The following is a 14,155-nucleotide window of genomic DNA, read 5'->3' on the forward strand; positions in this document are numbered from 1 at the left end:
TTCCACGGTAGTTTTTAACCACTGTGGTTGGCAAACAAATGTATGTGTCTTACCACCACCCACTGGACTGGAGTGTGAAGTGTTGAGAGGAGGGGAAATAATATAGAGGGGAAAATATGTGGGTGAGGAAGGTGGATGTACTGTCTTTAGGTAAAGTTACCAAAAACTTTTATTTGAACTAGTTTTTCCCATGGAGAGCAGGGGTGACAGAGACCCATCAAGAGTTTTTGCATTGGAGTTCATAATATGAATATGTTATATAACAGATCAATGTGATGAAACTAAAATACAATCTTCTAAATGAACAACAACCATCAAAATAACAGAAATAGTCTAGAAACTTGTGGTCTCTTATGAAATCAGACAGTAATATAGAGAACTGAACACTTATCAAGCAAAAATATGTTTTTCATCTGATGAGCTTGAAGACTTTTATAGAAAGCATTCTCACTACATTTATTATTACTGTAATGCAGTCATGAGCAAATCACAAACACATAAACTACCAATTCAGACACTTTACAAACTGGTTTGTTTTAAACATTACATAAATATATTTGCATAGATGTAAATTTGGCACAACCAATTCTGCAACTTCACCTCTAGCGAAAAACAGAAAATAATACTTTGACTTCATACCCTGAGACATTATCAAAAAAAGACAAACATAGATACATTTTTAGCTGGCAAAAAAGGACTCTCTGAGTCATCAAAAGTAAAAAGTAAAAAAAATGTTTTATGTTCATAAAACATGATGCCTGATCACTAATGCAATAACCATATGATGTGCAAAACATGTTCAACTCCTTCATATCTAACTAAAAATACTTAAAGATGAATATTCTCATTTTTTCTAATACATTACGTTTACATAGGAGCTGTAATTAAAGCTGTTTATGGGGGGGGGAGTCAGTCTCATTTTGTTGCTTTTTACTTCAGAAGAAATGTAGAAGAGTCTGTGGGCCTCATTTATAAAATGCATAGAAACGTTTGATCTAGAACATTTCTCAAATGCTCGTTAGTGCGATTCCGAAAAATTAACTCTTGCACATGTGAAATCTATAAATAAAAAATTTTAATTTTGAAATTGTGCGCAGATGAATGTTTTCAGACCTCCACCTAATAAATATCTTTAGCATATAAAAGAGCCCCATTCAATGTCCAAATTCTTTACAATGGTGAGCGGCTGTAAAAAGAATAGTGATGCTGAAATCAGGTTCCTGTTGGCGGAAGAGGTTTGTGTTACATGCTACATAACTTTAACACTGCAAAAAAAAAATGCTTTTCTTACTTAGATTTTTTGCAATGTTTCCAGTACAAATGTCTACAAATTCTCAAAATTAAGTGAGTTTTTCCTTAAAACAAGCAAATATATTGGGGTAAGCAATCTTGTTTGGCAGATTACTTTGGTTATGCGATGTTCTCCGTGAGCATCGGTCTAGTCTCAGGGTTGCAGAGAGGAAGTATATAGCGCAAATCTAAAGATCCTACTGATCTAAAGGCTGGTTCACACTGTGCGATTTTTAATAGTCCTTTACGATGGTTACTTGTCAGACTGTACGAACATGATCCTCATGTCACACTGTGGGATCTCAGCTGTCATTTATGTCAGACTGCACGACAGTCAAGACGCATTAAAAACGGATGCATGCATGAAAACTTGTCCGGAGTTTTACATCATCAAAACATACACATTCGATGACAGTGAGCTGCGTTACACACAGGACTGAAATGGTGGCTAACAACGACATCTCTATCATTAATTTTGATCACGGCTTGTCTTGAAAAATTTGACGTTCGTCGTAGGAGAAGTCACACTGGAGGATTGTGCGCCAAATCTTCTGACACTGTCAGAATTTCATTGGAGGTAAAATTTGTCGGTCATTAATCGGCTGTCTGTGAACATGTCAAACTAGCGATCAAAGACAACAGATTTTAGGCTAGGATTATAGAAATCTTTTAGGATTTGCAAAATTTGTCTCAGACGACCAAATCGTGGCCAAAATCGCACAGTGTGAACCAGCCTTAAGCTTCTTTCAGTAACTCCTTTCTTCTTTCTCTACAAATCTCCAATGCTAAAACCACATACTATTACAATAAAATTAATATTCTGACTTCTCTAAACCTCCTCTTCGCTTCATTGCCCTCCTCCACTCCCTCCCACATCAGCTCTTACAGCTGATGACTTTGCCACATTCTTCACACATAAAATAACAACCATCAGTGGCCAAATCTCCACACCACACACTGACAATAACATCTCAACAGAAAACACAAAAACTCTCCCCTCCTTGTCTATGCTCTCTGAGGCAGACATTTCATCCTTTCCAATCACCCTACTACCTGTCCACTTGACCCTATCCCCACTCATCTTTTTCAGGCCATCTCCTCCTCAGTTGTTCCTGCACTCACTTACATTATCAGTTCTTCTCTTCACACTGGCACACTGCAAGTAAACGGCACCTTGTGGTGTCATCCCAAGGGGCACAAAATCACTCTCATGGACCTTCTCCGGATCTGTTCCTGGTGGAATGACCGAGTTTTCAAAAAACCGCTAAAGAAATATCGAGACATATATATTTTTTGTCAACACTTGACCCAGTAATATTAGCACTTACATTTTTATTTATATTTTACTTTTCTTTTTTTGATTTCTATTCTCTTTCTCCATCTATTTGTATAAAATAAAAAAATTAAAAATAAAAACTTGCTACGAGCACTTCACTAAGGAAACTGTGACTTGACATGGCACTTACATACTGTTGTACTCATGTTGATTTGATTGCTTCTACTATTATCATTTGTAAGTCGCTTCAGAGAAAGCATCTGCTAAATGACTAAATGTAAATGTAAGATCAAATGTGCATATGCACGCTTTATAAATGAGGCCCATTGTCTCATTACTGTGTCTGTGAAACAGCAGATTCAGATCGATGCAGATAGATTCTTCTTTTTATAAATCTCTGATACTGTATTCTGTGAAACAGCAGATTCAGGTGCAGACCGATTCTTCTTTTTATAAATCTCTGATACCGTCTTCCGAGAAACAGCATAAAAGGGTGCAGACCGATTCTTCTTTTTATAAGTCTCTGATACTGTCTTCTGTGAAACAGCAGATTCAGGTGCAGACCGATTCTTCCTTTTATAAATCTCTGATACTATGTTCTGTGATTAAAAAAATACATTGTTATTTGGCAACTACACATTTGAACTCTATATGAAGATGTCAAAGCTTAGACTGCAGATGAGTTTATATCACACATAATTATTGTGTTACCATGAGTTGAGGGCTGTCTCCTTGATCTGAGTTCCTTTGATTGGTTGTAGATCTGTGTTAGAAACACAATTACAGTTTTAACATTGATATATACACAGTTGAATGTACTGTATATACATAAGAGCTGCACTGAAATCTGAACTTACTCAGTTGTAACAATCTTCCCTGTGTGACAGCAGACATTAGTGAGAGAAAGTTGTTTAAAATGTTAACAATTGATAAAAAACAGAATCACAGCAAGTAAATCACACTCTATAAGGAGTAAATGTTTGTCTCGTTTTACCAGCTGTTAACCCAGGTAAAACAAAGTACACTTCAATAATGAACATAAATGTGCTTTTAACAAATATTTTAATCTCTCTCCCGTCACTATCCTGTCACTTCTGTTCTTTACAATGTAATAAAGGAATAAATAAATAAATAAATAAATAAATAAATAAATAAATAAATGATACTTACAGACAGCATGCATTTGTAGACCTAGCCAATACAAGGCAAAAACACATTCGGAGGGGAAGACAATGACTCTCAAATCCTTCAAGAATCGCTCACCGTTTCCTAAGGATTAAAATGATAGAAGAATATTGAAGAGAAAGGAAGATGCATCAGACATTTGAAAGCAAAATGGCAAAGCAGTTTTTAGTAGTTGTATAATGTTCGGTTTATTTTTAGCATGCTATTTGTATAATTTGTTAAAAAAATCTCTATAATGTATAAGATAATCTTGTAGATATTTACTTACGTGCTTTCAGGATCAGTTCTGCTGTCAGTGTAACAGAGTTCAACAAAACAAGACCAACTGCTCCAAACATGTACATGATTTCATTACAGAGATACACTTTAACAAACACACAAAACAAACACAATTAAATAGTTGCATGACTTAAGGAGATCTCTTTTCTATGTGCAATTATATATATATATATATATATATATATATATATATATATATATATATATATATATATATATATACACACAATGTTGCCAAAAGTATTGGGACAATTGAATTCAGGTGTTTCAACATTGAATTCAGGTGTTTCAATTACAAACCCGATTCCAAAAAAGTTGGGACACTGTACAAATTGTGAATAAAAAAGGAATGCAATAATTTACAAATCTCATAAACTTATATTTTATTCACAATAGAATATAGATAACATATCAAATGTTGAAAGTGAGACATTTTGAAATGTCATGCCAAATAATGGCTCATTTCGGATTTCATGAGAGCTACACATTCCAAAAAAGTTGGGACAGGTAGCAATAAAAGGCCCGAAAAGTTAAATGTACATATAAGGAACAGCTGGAGGACCAATTTCAACTTATTAGGTCAATTGGCAACATAATTGGGTATAAGAAGAGCCTCTCAGAGTGGCAGTGTCTCTCAGAAGTCAAGATAGGCAGAGGATCACCAATTCCCCCAATGCTGCGGCGAAAAATAGTGGAGCAATATCAGAAAGGAGTTTCTCAGAGAAAAATTGCAAAGAGTTTGAAGTTATCATTATCTACAGTGCATAATACCATCCAAAGATTCAGAGAATCTGGAACAATCTCTGTGCGTAAGGGTCAAGTCCGGAAAACCATACTGGATGGCCATAATCTTCGGACCCTTAGACAGCACTGCATCACATACAGGAATGCTACTATAATGGAAATCACAACATGGGTTTCGGAATACTTCCAGAAAACATTGTCGGTGAACACAATCCACCGTGCCATTCACCGTTGCTGGCTAAAACTCTATAGGTCAAAAAAGAAGCCATATCTAAACATGATCCAGAAGCGCAGGCATTTTCTCTGGGCCAAGGCTCATTTAAAATGGACTGTGGCAAAGTGGAAAACTGTTCTGTGGTCAGACGAATCAAAATTTGAAGTTCTGGGACACCATGTCATCCGGACTAAAGAGGACAAGGACAACCCAAGTTGTTATCAGCGCTCAGTTCAGAAGCCTGCATCTCTGATGGTATGGGGTTGCATGAGTTCATGTGGCATGGGCAGCTTACACATCTGGAAAGGCACCATCAATGCTGAAAGGTATATCCAAGACCACATACTGCGTCAATTACAACATCATGGCTGTGTAGCAGAAGGATCCGGGTACTGAAATGGCCAGCCTGCAGTCCAGATTTTTCACCCATAGAAAACATTTGGCGCATCATAAAGAGGACCTCCATAAGGAGGTACTTCCATGGCCACCGGTGTATAAAATCAAGCACCGTGGCATGCAGACTGAAGTGAAGCGTGATTCGTCACTCCAGAGAATAGTCTCCACTGCTCTAGAGTCCAGTGGCGGCGTGCTTTACACCACTGAATCCGATGCTGGATGGATGACTCTGGGTTTGGCAGTTGCCCACCCCCCAGCGTGAGTTTTTTAAGGCGACCGTTATTTAGAACGTATCACTTTATGGTTTCCATGGTGATGCGTCATTGCTTGTTATGTGACACACCACAGCACTGTATGAATGATGATATGCTTTCATTTAATTTTTCCTTTTTTATTTAAAATATTCACAAATTTGTTAACCATAGCATGAAATATCTAATATTCCGATTGCCAAATATGTAAAAGTGCATGTGTTTTGCTGTTTAAACACCTTTATAATGATCATGTTAGATGAGCTATATGCTCGATGGGCACCGCCATGTTAGTTTGTGCCGCACAGAGAATCGGATCTGTTGGATTTACAACACGTTAATTTATCCACTTCTCCCGAAATACATGAAAGTAAGTGAGTCGGTGAACTGGGGAAGAATAGAGTAAGCTTTAAAGTTACTTTCACAATGTGTATCTGATATGAATAAAACGTGTCGTCTAATTATAATGGAAAGGGTTGTTATTTCCACTTCTATAGACATCACTGTGTATTTTTCAAACTCTAAATATATTGTTTTGTTAGTACTCATGTGTATTTAAATGTCTGAAACCTAAAATAAACATTATTTGGTTGAAAACACTGCATATATGTAATATATGAAAAGCGCTGCGCGCATTCCGTCTCTGGTTTAGCACCAGCCAAAACGCTGTTTTTGGCAGTTGATCACGTGATACACCTGAACGTTCTAATCACACCGGTGTGATCGTACGCTCCTGGGACCAGCCAAGACTGATCACACCGGTGTGATTGTACGCGTCAAAGGGTTAAAGTTCATGTGCATGTTCTCCAACCAATACGACCATATAGATTGTTGGTCACTTCCCCGAAATACGACCCAGAGGAGCGTTTACTAAAGTGGTGCCCCTATCGACAACAGGACACTTTCATTTTAATTCATGGGATATGACCCACAGGAACGTTTGCTAAAGTTGTGCCCCTATCGACAACAGGACACTTTCATTTTAATGCATTGTTCCCTTTTATCTGCATCATATTATGGATTTTGCGTAGCTCAATTGGCAGAGCATTGCAATAACAATATGCAATCATGTGATCGTGGGTTCAATCGGGGGAACGCATGTGCTCATAAAGTGTATATGCACTATAAATCACTAAGGTTAGGTTTAGGGATGGGGGGTGTAGTCGTTAATAAAAAAAAAAAAAAATGAGTATTGCTAAATGGAAATAAGAGAAATGGTGTAAAAAGTCCACACAGTGCATTTAAATGAACATGTATTTTGATTGGTAATGACAGTCATACGTCATTTCATGATGACAGATGTAACACGACACATTATTTTTATGCCAGTTAGAGGGCGCATGACTTTAAAACCTAAATATAGGTTGTAATAAGGTGCTTGAAAAACGAAGTCTAAAACGAAGTTTTTTGGAGGACAGTCTCGAAGGCAGGCATCCCAAAACTTTTGGCAATATAGTGTACAAACACACACACACACACACACACACATATATATATATATATATATACACACACTATAAAAATTATTCAGACATTTTTTATATATTTTTACTAGTGGGTGCAGGACACTATAGTTCATTTATGTAAGTGAGGATAGCAAAATAAAGTAAACTGTGTCATATTATACCCAAAAATTCTTCATACAGTGAACTACCACTAAAATTTATAAACCAAAAAATATTTAGACTTTTTTTTTTCTGACCAATTTTAACTCTGAGATCTTGTCATATTTTATTACCATTTTTAACTACAGTCAATAAGCTGCAATAATGAATGAAATGTTCAAGGTGTCTGAATAAATTTTGGTTTGACTGTATTGACTCATATTAGGATTAAGCGGTAAGTAATTACATGTGTTTGATGCTTTTTGACTCGTCTCATTCTGTTGTCGTCGTTTCTGGACTCTTAAACGTTCTGCCTCTGTTAAAACAAAACTGAAATCTGATTCAAAAGTCTAATGGTTGAGCATGTATGTTGTTGTGGGATCAGTGACAACAGCATATTTCTTTATTGACTAAATTACTGAATGACCTACAAAAAAAAAAAAAAAAAGAAACAACAACAAAATATACAAAGTTCTGGCATGAAACTCTAATGCGCAGGCTAATAGGTCCTTTAACTCAACCTGCTCGTAATCACATCATTATCTATAGGACACAGATGATTGGCTCCTGCTGTATTAATTGCCAGTGAGCTTTCGTGCTCAATCTTCAAATACATGAGTAGCATTTGCCTTAGCAGTGCAGCATGCTTCAGAAACCCTCCACCTGCCCCAGCTCCACCTGTATAGATCTGCAACTGGTAATTCATGTACGCTATATTATAGAGCAGCAGCATGTCATACTTGCTCACAGCAGTGTGTCGTGTATGTATTGGCAGTAGCAAATCCCGTACTTACTCTGCAGCAGCAATAATCAACAGCAGCAGCAATAAAAGCAGCAGCAGCGTAGCAGATCTGTTCCGCCAAGACCAAACATACCAACATTGTCATACCAATTACCATGTGATCCTGGAGGCCATCTATCAATCACGTTATCTAATGTGATATTAAAATGTCACTGGGATTTTCAAAAAGGCACATCCTCAGTGATGCTGTTAGTCTCTTGAAAAAAACAAAAATCTGTTTTATGTAGTATGACAAATAAAAAAATTGCTTTCCATTTTAGATTTTTCCTAAGTCCCCTGGTATTGAGAGAAATTAAAGACAAGGACATCAAAAAAACAATATTCGAATAAAACAACAAAAATAGAAGTCACTTGAACAAATTTCTCAAAACAGAATCTCAGAGCTAACTAAACGTGATGAGAACAGAAAGCGCCACATCAACTGTAGCTTCGTCAGTATAAACGGACGGACTAAGGACATTAGCTATCAAATGAAAATATGGTCACATGAAAATGGTCTTGAACAAAAAGGACAATGTGCACAAAAGCACCATTTTTAAATTGAATTTAACACAAAAAGTTGGCGAAGAACGTCTCGGTTACATAGGTAACCCTCGTTCCCTGAAGGAGGGAACGGAGACGTACGTCGGACAGACCGACGAATAGGAATCTCGCTAGAGAGGCCAATCTACTTCGAGTGTAACTAAACGAGCCAATGCACATTGGCATGCAATCATATGCATCAGCTGCTTGCCTCGCAGCGCGGGTATATAATGAGCAGCAGGTGCGTTGCATCTTCAGGTTTTCGCTGAGGAGCCGAACCGAGCAGGCGGCAGCATCAGCAGGACAACGCCTGTGGCGACGGGACGTACGTCTCCGTTCCCTCCTTCAGGGAACGAGGGTTACCTATGTAACCGAGACGTTCCCATTCAGTCGGTCACGTTCGACGTACGTCGGACAGACCGACGAATAGGAATCCCTACCAAAGCGCCACAGGAGCTGCCCTCTTCCAGCGCTCTGACGTGAGCCACCTGAACCCCCTTGCCTAAGGACGGTGGGACCAGGCTCACGCAGAGAGGGTCGATCACTGTTGTTCCCAAAACCCACTCAGTGCGACAATTGGATAACGCTGGGAAGCGTAGCCTTACATGCGATAAGGAACGCTGCGGAAGCCATATCCTTCCCCGAAGGAGTTATATGGATAAGTACATATGGACTAACCTTGTAGGTTGTACAACATATGGAAGAACTGGGGTGACTCCACTCGATGAGAGATGGGTTCTCCCAGAGGGAAAGACACGGGCTTCGTTTAGGAGCAGCCGTGGAAAAAGCCATATGGGATCCCCGTAGGGTCACACATATGTAACCCAGCCTAAATCCGGTTCTCAAGGATACAACGGAGTATAGGCCTGGCGCCAGACGCTCCGCCACGTCGGCTGCCGAAGGGTAACCGGAGGACTCAACAGGGTCTGCCCGTAGGGACTCTCTGGAGAATAGAATGCGCATGTAGCGCAGCAAGCCGACACTAAGCCGGGGCCTCTCCGTGCCTCTGACCTGAGGCGAGAACACGGGAGGAGACCGGCTCGACACGAAGGCTATAGTATCTAGCGAACGTGTTAGGTGTCGCCCAGCCCGCAGCTCTACAAATGTCTGTTAGCGAGGCGCCACGAGCCAGCGCCCAGGAGGATGCCACACCTCTCGTGGAGTGGGCATGCAACCTGAGCGGGCAGGGCACGCCCTGAGCTTGGTAAGCCAGGGCGATGGCATCCACTATCCAGTGGGCCATCCTCTGCTTGGAGACAGCCTTTCCCTTCTGCTGGCCTCCGTAACAGACAAAGAGCTGGTCTGAGGTCCTGAAGCTTCGAGTTCTGTCTAAGTACAGTCGCAAGGCGCGAACTGGACAGAGCAAAGCCAGGGCTGGGTCTGCCTCCTCCGAGGGCAGCGCTTGCAGGCTCACTACCTGGTCCCTGAAGGGAGTGGTAGGAACCTTGGGCACGTAGCCAGGCCGGGGTCTCAGTACAACGTGGCTGTCACCCGGCCCGAACTCTAGGCACGATTCGTCGACCGAAAATGACTGCAGGTCCCCTACCCTCTTGATGGAGGCCAATGCCACCAGCAGCAAAGTCTTCATAGAGAGAATCTTTAAGTCTGCTGACAGCAAAGGCTCAAAGGCAGCAATCTGGAGTGCTCTGAGCACCAGAGTAAGGTCCCAAGAGGGTATGGAGGGGGGACGAGGAGGATTTAACCGTCTCGCCCCCTAAGGAACCTGATGACCAGGTCGTGCTGACCAACAGATTTGCCATCTATGTGGTCGTGGTAAGCGGATATGGCAGCAGTATGGACTTTGAGGGTGGAGGGGGACAGCCTACGCTCCAACCCTTGCTGCAAGAAGGAAAGCACGACTCCGATCGAGCATCTTCGGGGGTCTTCTCGACGAGAAGAACACCACTCGACGAACAGGTTCCACTTCGAGGCGTAAGCACGTCTCGTAGACAGTGCACGTGCCGAAGTGATGGTGTTAAGTACCTCAGGGGGTAAGTCACCTAGAACCTCCGCGTCCCGTCCAGGGACCAGACATGGAGTTTCCAGAGGTCTGGACGCGGGTGCCAAAGAGTGCCCCGTCTCTGAGAGAGGAGGTCCTTCCTCAGAGGGATGGGCCAGGGAGGGGCTGTCGCGAGGAGTGAGAGTTCTGGGAACCAGGTCCGGTTGGGCCAGTAAGGCGCAACTAACAAGACCTGCTCCTCGTCCTCCCTGACTTTGCACAGGGTCTGTGCAAGTAGGCTCACTGGGGGAAACGCATATTTGCGCAGGCCCCGGGGCCAGCTGTGAGCCAGTGCATCTGTCCCGAGTGTTCCCTCGGTCAGAGAGTAAAACAACTGGCAGTGGGAGGTTTCTGGTGAGGCAAACAGGTCTACCTGAGCCTCTCCGAACTCTCTCCAGATCAGCTGAACCACCTGGGGGTGGAGTCGCCACTCTCCGGGCAGCGCAGCTCGTGATAGCTCGTCGGCCACACGGTTGAGCACACCGGGGACATGAATGGCGCGAAGCGACCTCAGATGCTTCCGACTCCACAGGAGGAGATGGCGGGCGAGTTGCGACATGCGACGGGAGCGTAGACCACCTTGACGGTTGATGTACGCAACGGTCGCAGTGTTGTCCGTACGGACCAGTACATGCTTGCCCTGAAGCAGGCCTTTGAGGCGGCTCAGGGCAAGGCGTACTGCCAGCAACTCGAGGCAATTGATGTGCCAATGCAGATGGGGTCCCGTCCAAACCCCTGAGACTGCATGCCCGTTGTACGTGGCACCCCAGCCGGTGGCAGAAGCATCTGTGAAAACCACAGCATGCCGGGACACTTGTTCTAGGGGCACTCCTGCCCGAAGAAACAAAGGGTCCGACCACGGACTGAAGGTTCGGCGGCACTCCTGAGTGATTGGCACCCGGAACGTGCCGCGTTGCCACGCCCATCTCGGGACTCGGCCGTGAAGCCAGTGCTGAAGCGGTCTCATATGAAGCAGACCGAGCGGTGTTACAGCCGCTGCAGCCGCCATATGCCCCAGGAGCCTCTGAAAGAACTTCAGTGGGACCGCTGTCCTGCCATTGAACGTATTCAGGCAGTTCAACACCGACCGAGCACGTTCCTCTGTGAGGCGTGCTATCTGTTCGACCGAATCCAACTCCATACCGAGAAAAGAGACCCTCTGCACTGGGGCGAGTTTGCTCTTTTCCCAGTTGACCCGAAGCCCCAACTGGCTGAGGTGACTGAGCACCAAATCCCTGTGTTCGCACAACTGATCCCGAGACTGTGCTAGGATAAGCCAGTCGTCTAGATAGTTGAGAATGCGAACACCCTGTTCTCTCATGGGAACAAGGGCTCCCTCCACGACTTTCGTGAAGACGCGGGGAGACAGGGCCAGCCCGAAGGGTAGGACTCTGTACTGATATGCTCGACCTTCGAACGCGAATCTCAGGAATGGCCTGTGTCGCGGAAGAATCGAAACATGGAAGTACGCGTCCTTCAGGTCGATCGCTGCAAACCAATCTCGGGGACGGATGCACTCGAAAATGCGTTTCTGCGTGAGCATTTTGAACGGTAGCTTGTGAAGGCTCCGATTCAAAACTCGCAGGTCCAAGATCGGTCGTAACCCGCCGCTTTTCTTGGGTACAATGAAGTAGGGGCTGTAGAACCCCGACCTCAAATCGGCTGGAGGGACCGGCTCTATCGCGTCCTTCGCCAGTAGGACTGCGATCTCCGCACGCAGAACAGGGGCATCGGCATCTTTCACTGTAGTGAAGAGGATGCCCTTGAACTTGGGGGGGCGCCGGGCGAACTGAATCGCATAGCCGAGCCTGATGGTCCGAAGGAGCCAGCGAGACGGACTGGGGAGCGCTAGCCAGGCTCTCAGAGACCGCGCAAGCGGCACCAAGGGGACCACCGGCGTACCCGCCGCGGGGCAGCGAGGTGGAACGCAGGGACGCGGCCCGGGAGGCTCTCTGTGTGAGGCGGCCCGAAGCGGGGTCACAGTGTGCTGTGCAACACTTACCTGCTTCCACGGGTGGACAGAGGGAGCAGTCGAGGTTTTGCCTACCTGCTGCTCGCTGCTGTCCGCTGGCGACAGAAGAGGTGGATGAGAGTGGTGAGGTTCTAGCCCTCCCACTGCTCTCCGAGCCCTCTTCGGACCCGGAGATAGAGGAAACTGCTCTTTTATTGAAAATTTGGGTACCGCTGGCCGTTGAGCCAGCGGCGGAACAAAAAGGGGAAACAAAAGATTCTCCACCCGGCCCTCCTCCGGGGGAAGGAGCGGTGCGGTCACCACCTCCTGAAGAGCAGTCCCGTCCATCTCCGGGTCGCCCGTCCTAGGGCCGCTTGGACTTGGCCTTGCCACCCTTCTTCTTAGGGGGTGGCTGGACGGGCTGGGCACCCCGCCCGCGACCGGCTCCACGACGCCGCTTGGATGGAGGCTGCTGCTGCTGGGGCGTCGGAGCGGGGGCGGCTGCAGGGGGGCGCCCTCGGCGACGGGCAGTCTGAGGTGCCGCCGGCGGTGGAGGTGCAGCAGCTGACCGCCTCGGCAGGATGTGACTGATCGCCTCTGACTGCTTTTGTACAGCCGAGAACTGTTGGGCAAAGTTCTCGACCGCGTCGCCGAAGAGGCCGGTCTGGGACACGGGGGAATTAAGAAACCTGACTTTGTCGGTATCCCTCATGTCCGCAAGACACAGCCAGAGATGGCATTCCTGGACCACCATGGTGGACATCGCTCGACCCACTGACCGCGGCGTAACCTTCGTCGCTCGGAGCGCGAGGTCCGTCGCGGCACGAAGTTCTTGTAGAACTTGCGGATCGTGACCACCCTCGTGCAGGTCCTTCAGTGCCTTGGCCTGATGGACCTGCAACAACGCCATAGCGTGTAAGGCGGAAGCGGCTTCCCCACAGGCCTGATAAGCCTTGCCGGTAAGATCCGACGAGTACTTACAGGCCCGGGAAGGGAGAGACGGCTCCCCCCGCCAGGTGGAGTTAGGGCACAGTTGCATAGCAACGGCCCGTTCCACAGGGGGTATGCGCATATAACCCTTAGCCGCTCCACCATCAAGGGTGGTGAGGGAGGAGGACCCACCGACACGGCTTCGGGCAGTAAAAGGTGCCGTCCACGTGCCAGTGAGCTCTTCATGCACCTCCGGGAAGAAAGGCACTGGGGTGGGGGGCTGAGAACCAGCCCTTGCCACCCCGAGATACCAATCATCCAACCTCGAGGGCTCGGGACACGGTGGAGGGTTCCACACGAGCCCGACCCTGTTGGCGGCCCGGGAAAGCATAGCCATCATTTCCGGGTCTGAATCGGGCACAGTCGTCACTCCCGAGGGAGGCAGCTGCGCCGAATCGTCATCCCCAGAAGCGTCAGGCTCACCCTCCGATGCAGCGATCGACATCCGGTCGTCTTGGGGAGCTCCGAAGGATACGGATGGTACACACCTCTGGGGTGGTCCACCGCGTTCCCCCGGCAGCTCTACTGGCTGCGGAGCACAAGAGGGGTGAGGGTTCCTAGGGGGTTGGTTCCCCGAAGGAAACGCGCTCACCGTGATCCTCAAGTCACCAGCCCCGCCGCCCGAAGCAACCCTCTGAGGAGGATTGGAACG

At 45.6% G+C, this 14,155-nt stretch overlaps 1 protein-coding gene across 1 annotated transcript in view; it reads right to left on the reverse strand.

The window, feature by feature from the left end:
* The window catches only part of LOC137017228 (uncharacterized), a 48,360-nt gene continuing 34,205 nt past the window's right edge, over window positions 1-14,155 (reverse strand). The window contains exons 16-21 of the mRNA XM_067381249.1: window positions 7,487-7,555; window positions 4,020-4,115; window positions 3,737-3,835; window positions 3,424-3,442; window positions 3,278-3,329; window positions 1-3,165 (exon numbers count right to left, since the gene is read on the reverse strand). Coding sequence (XP_067237350.1) covers window positions 2,926-3,165; window positions 3,278-3,329; window positions 3,424-3,442; window positions 3,737-3,835; window positions 4,020-4,115; window positions 7,487-7,555 — 575 coding nt within the window. The 3' untranslated portion in view covers window positions 1-2,925. The remainder of the gene's footprint in view (window positions 3,166-3,277; window positions 3,330-3,423; window positions 3,443-3,736; window positions 3,836-4,019; window positions 4,116-7,486; window positions 7,556-14,155) is intronic.

The sequence above is a fragment of the Chanodichthys erythropterus genome, chromosome 3 (genome assembly GCF_024489055.1).
Source record: "Chanodichthys erythropterus isolate Z2021 chromosome 3, ASM2448905v1, whole genome shotgun sequence".
Classification (NCBI taxonomy): Eukaryota; Metazoa; Chordata; class Actinopteri; order Cypriniformes; family Xenocyprididae; genus Chanodichthys; species Chanodichthys erythropterus.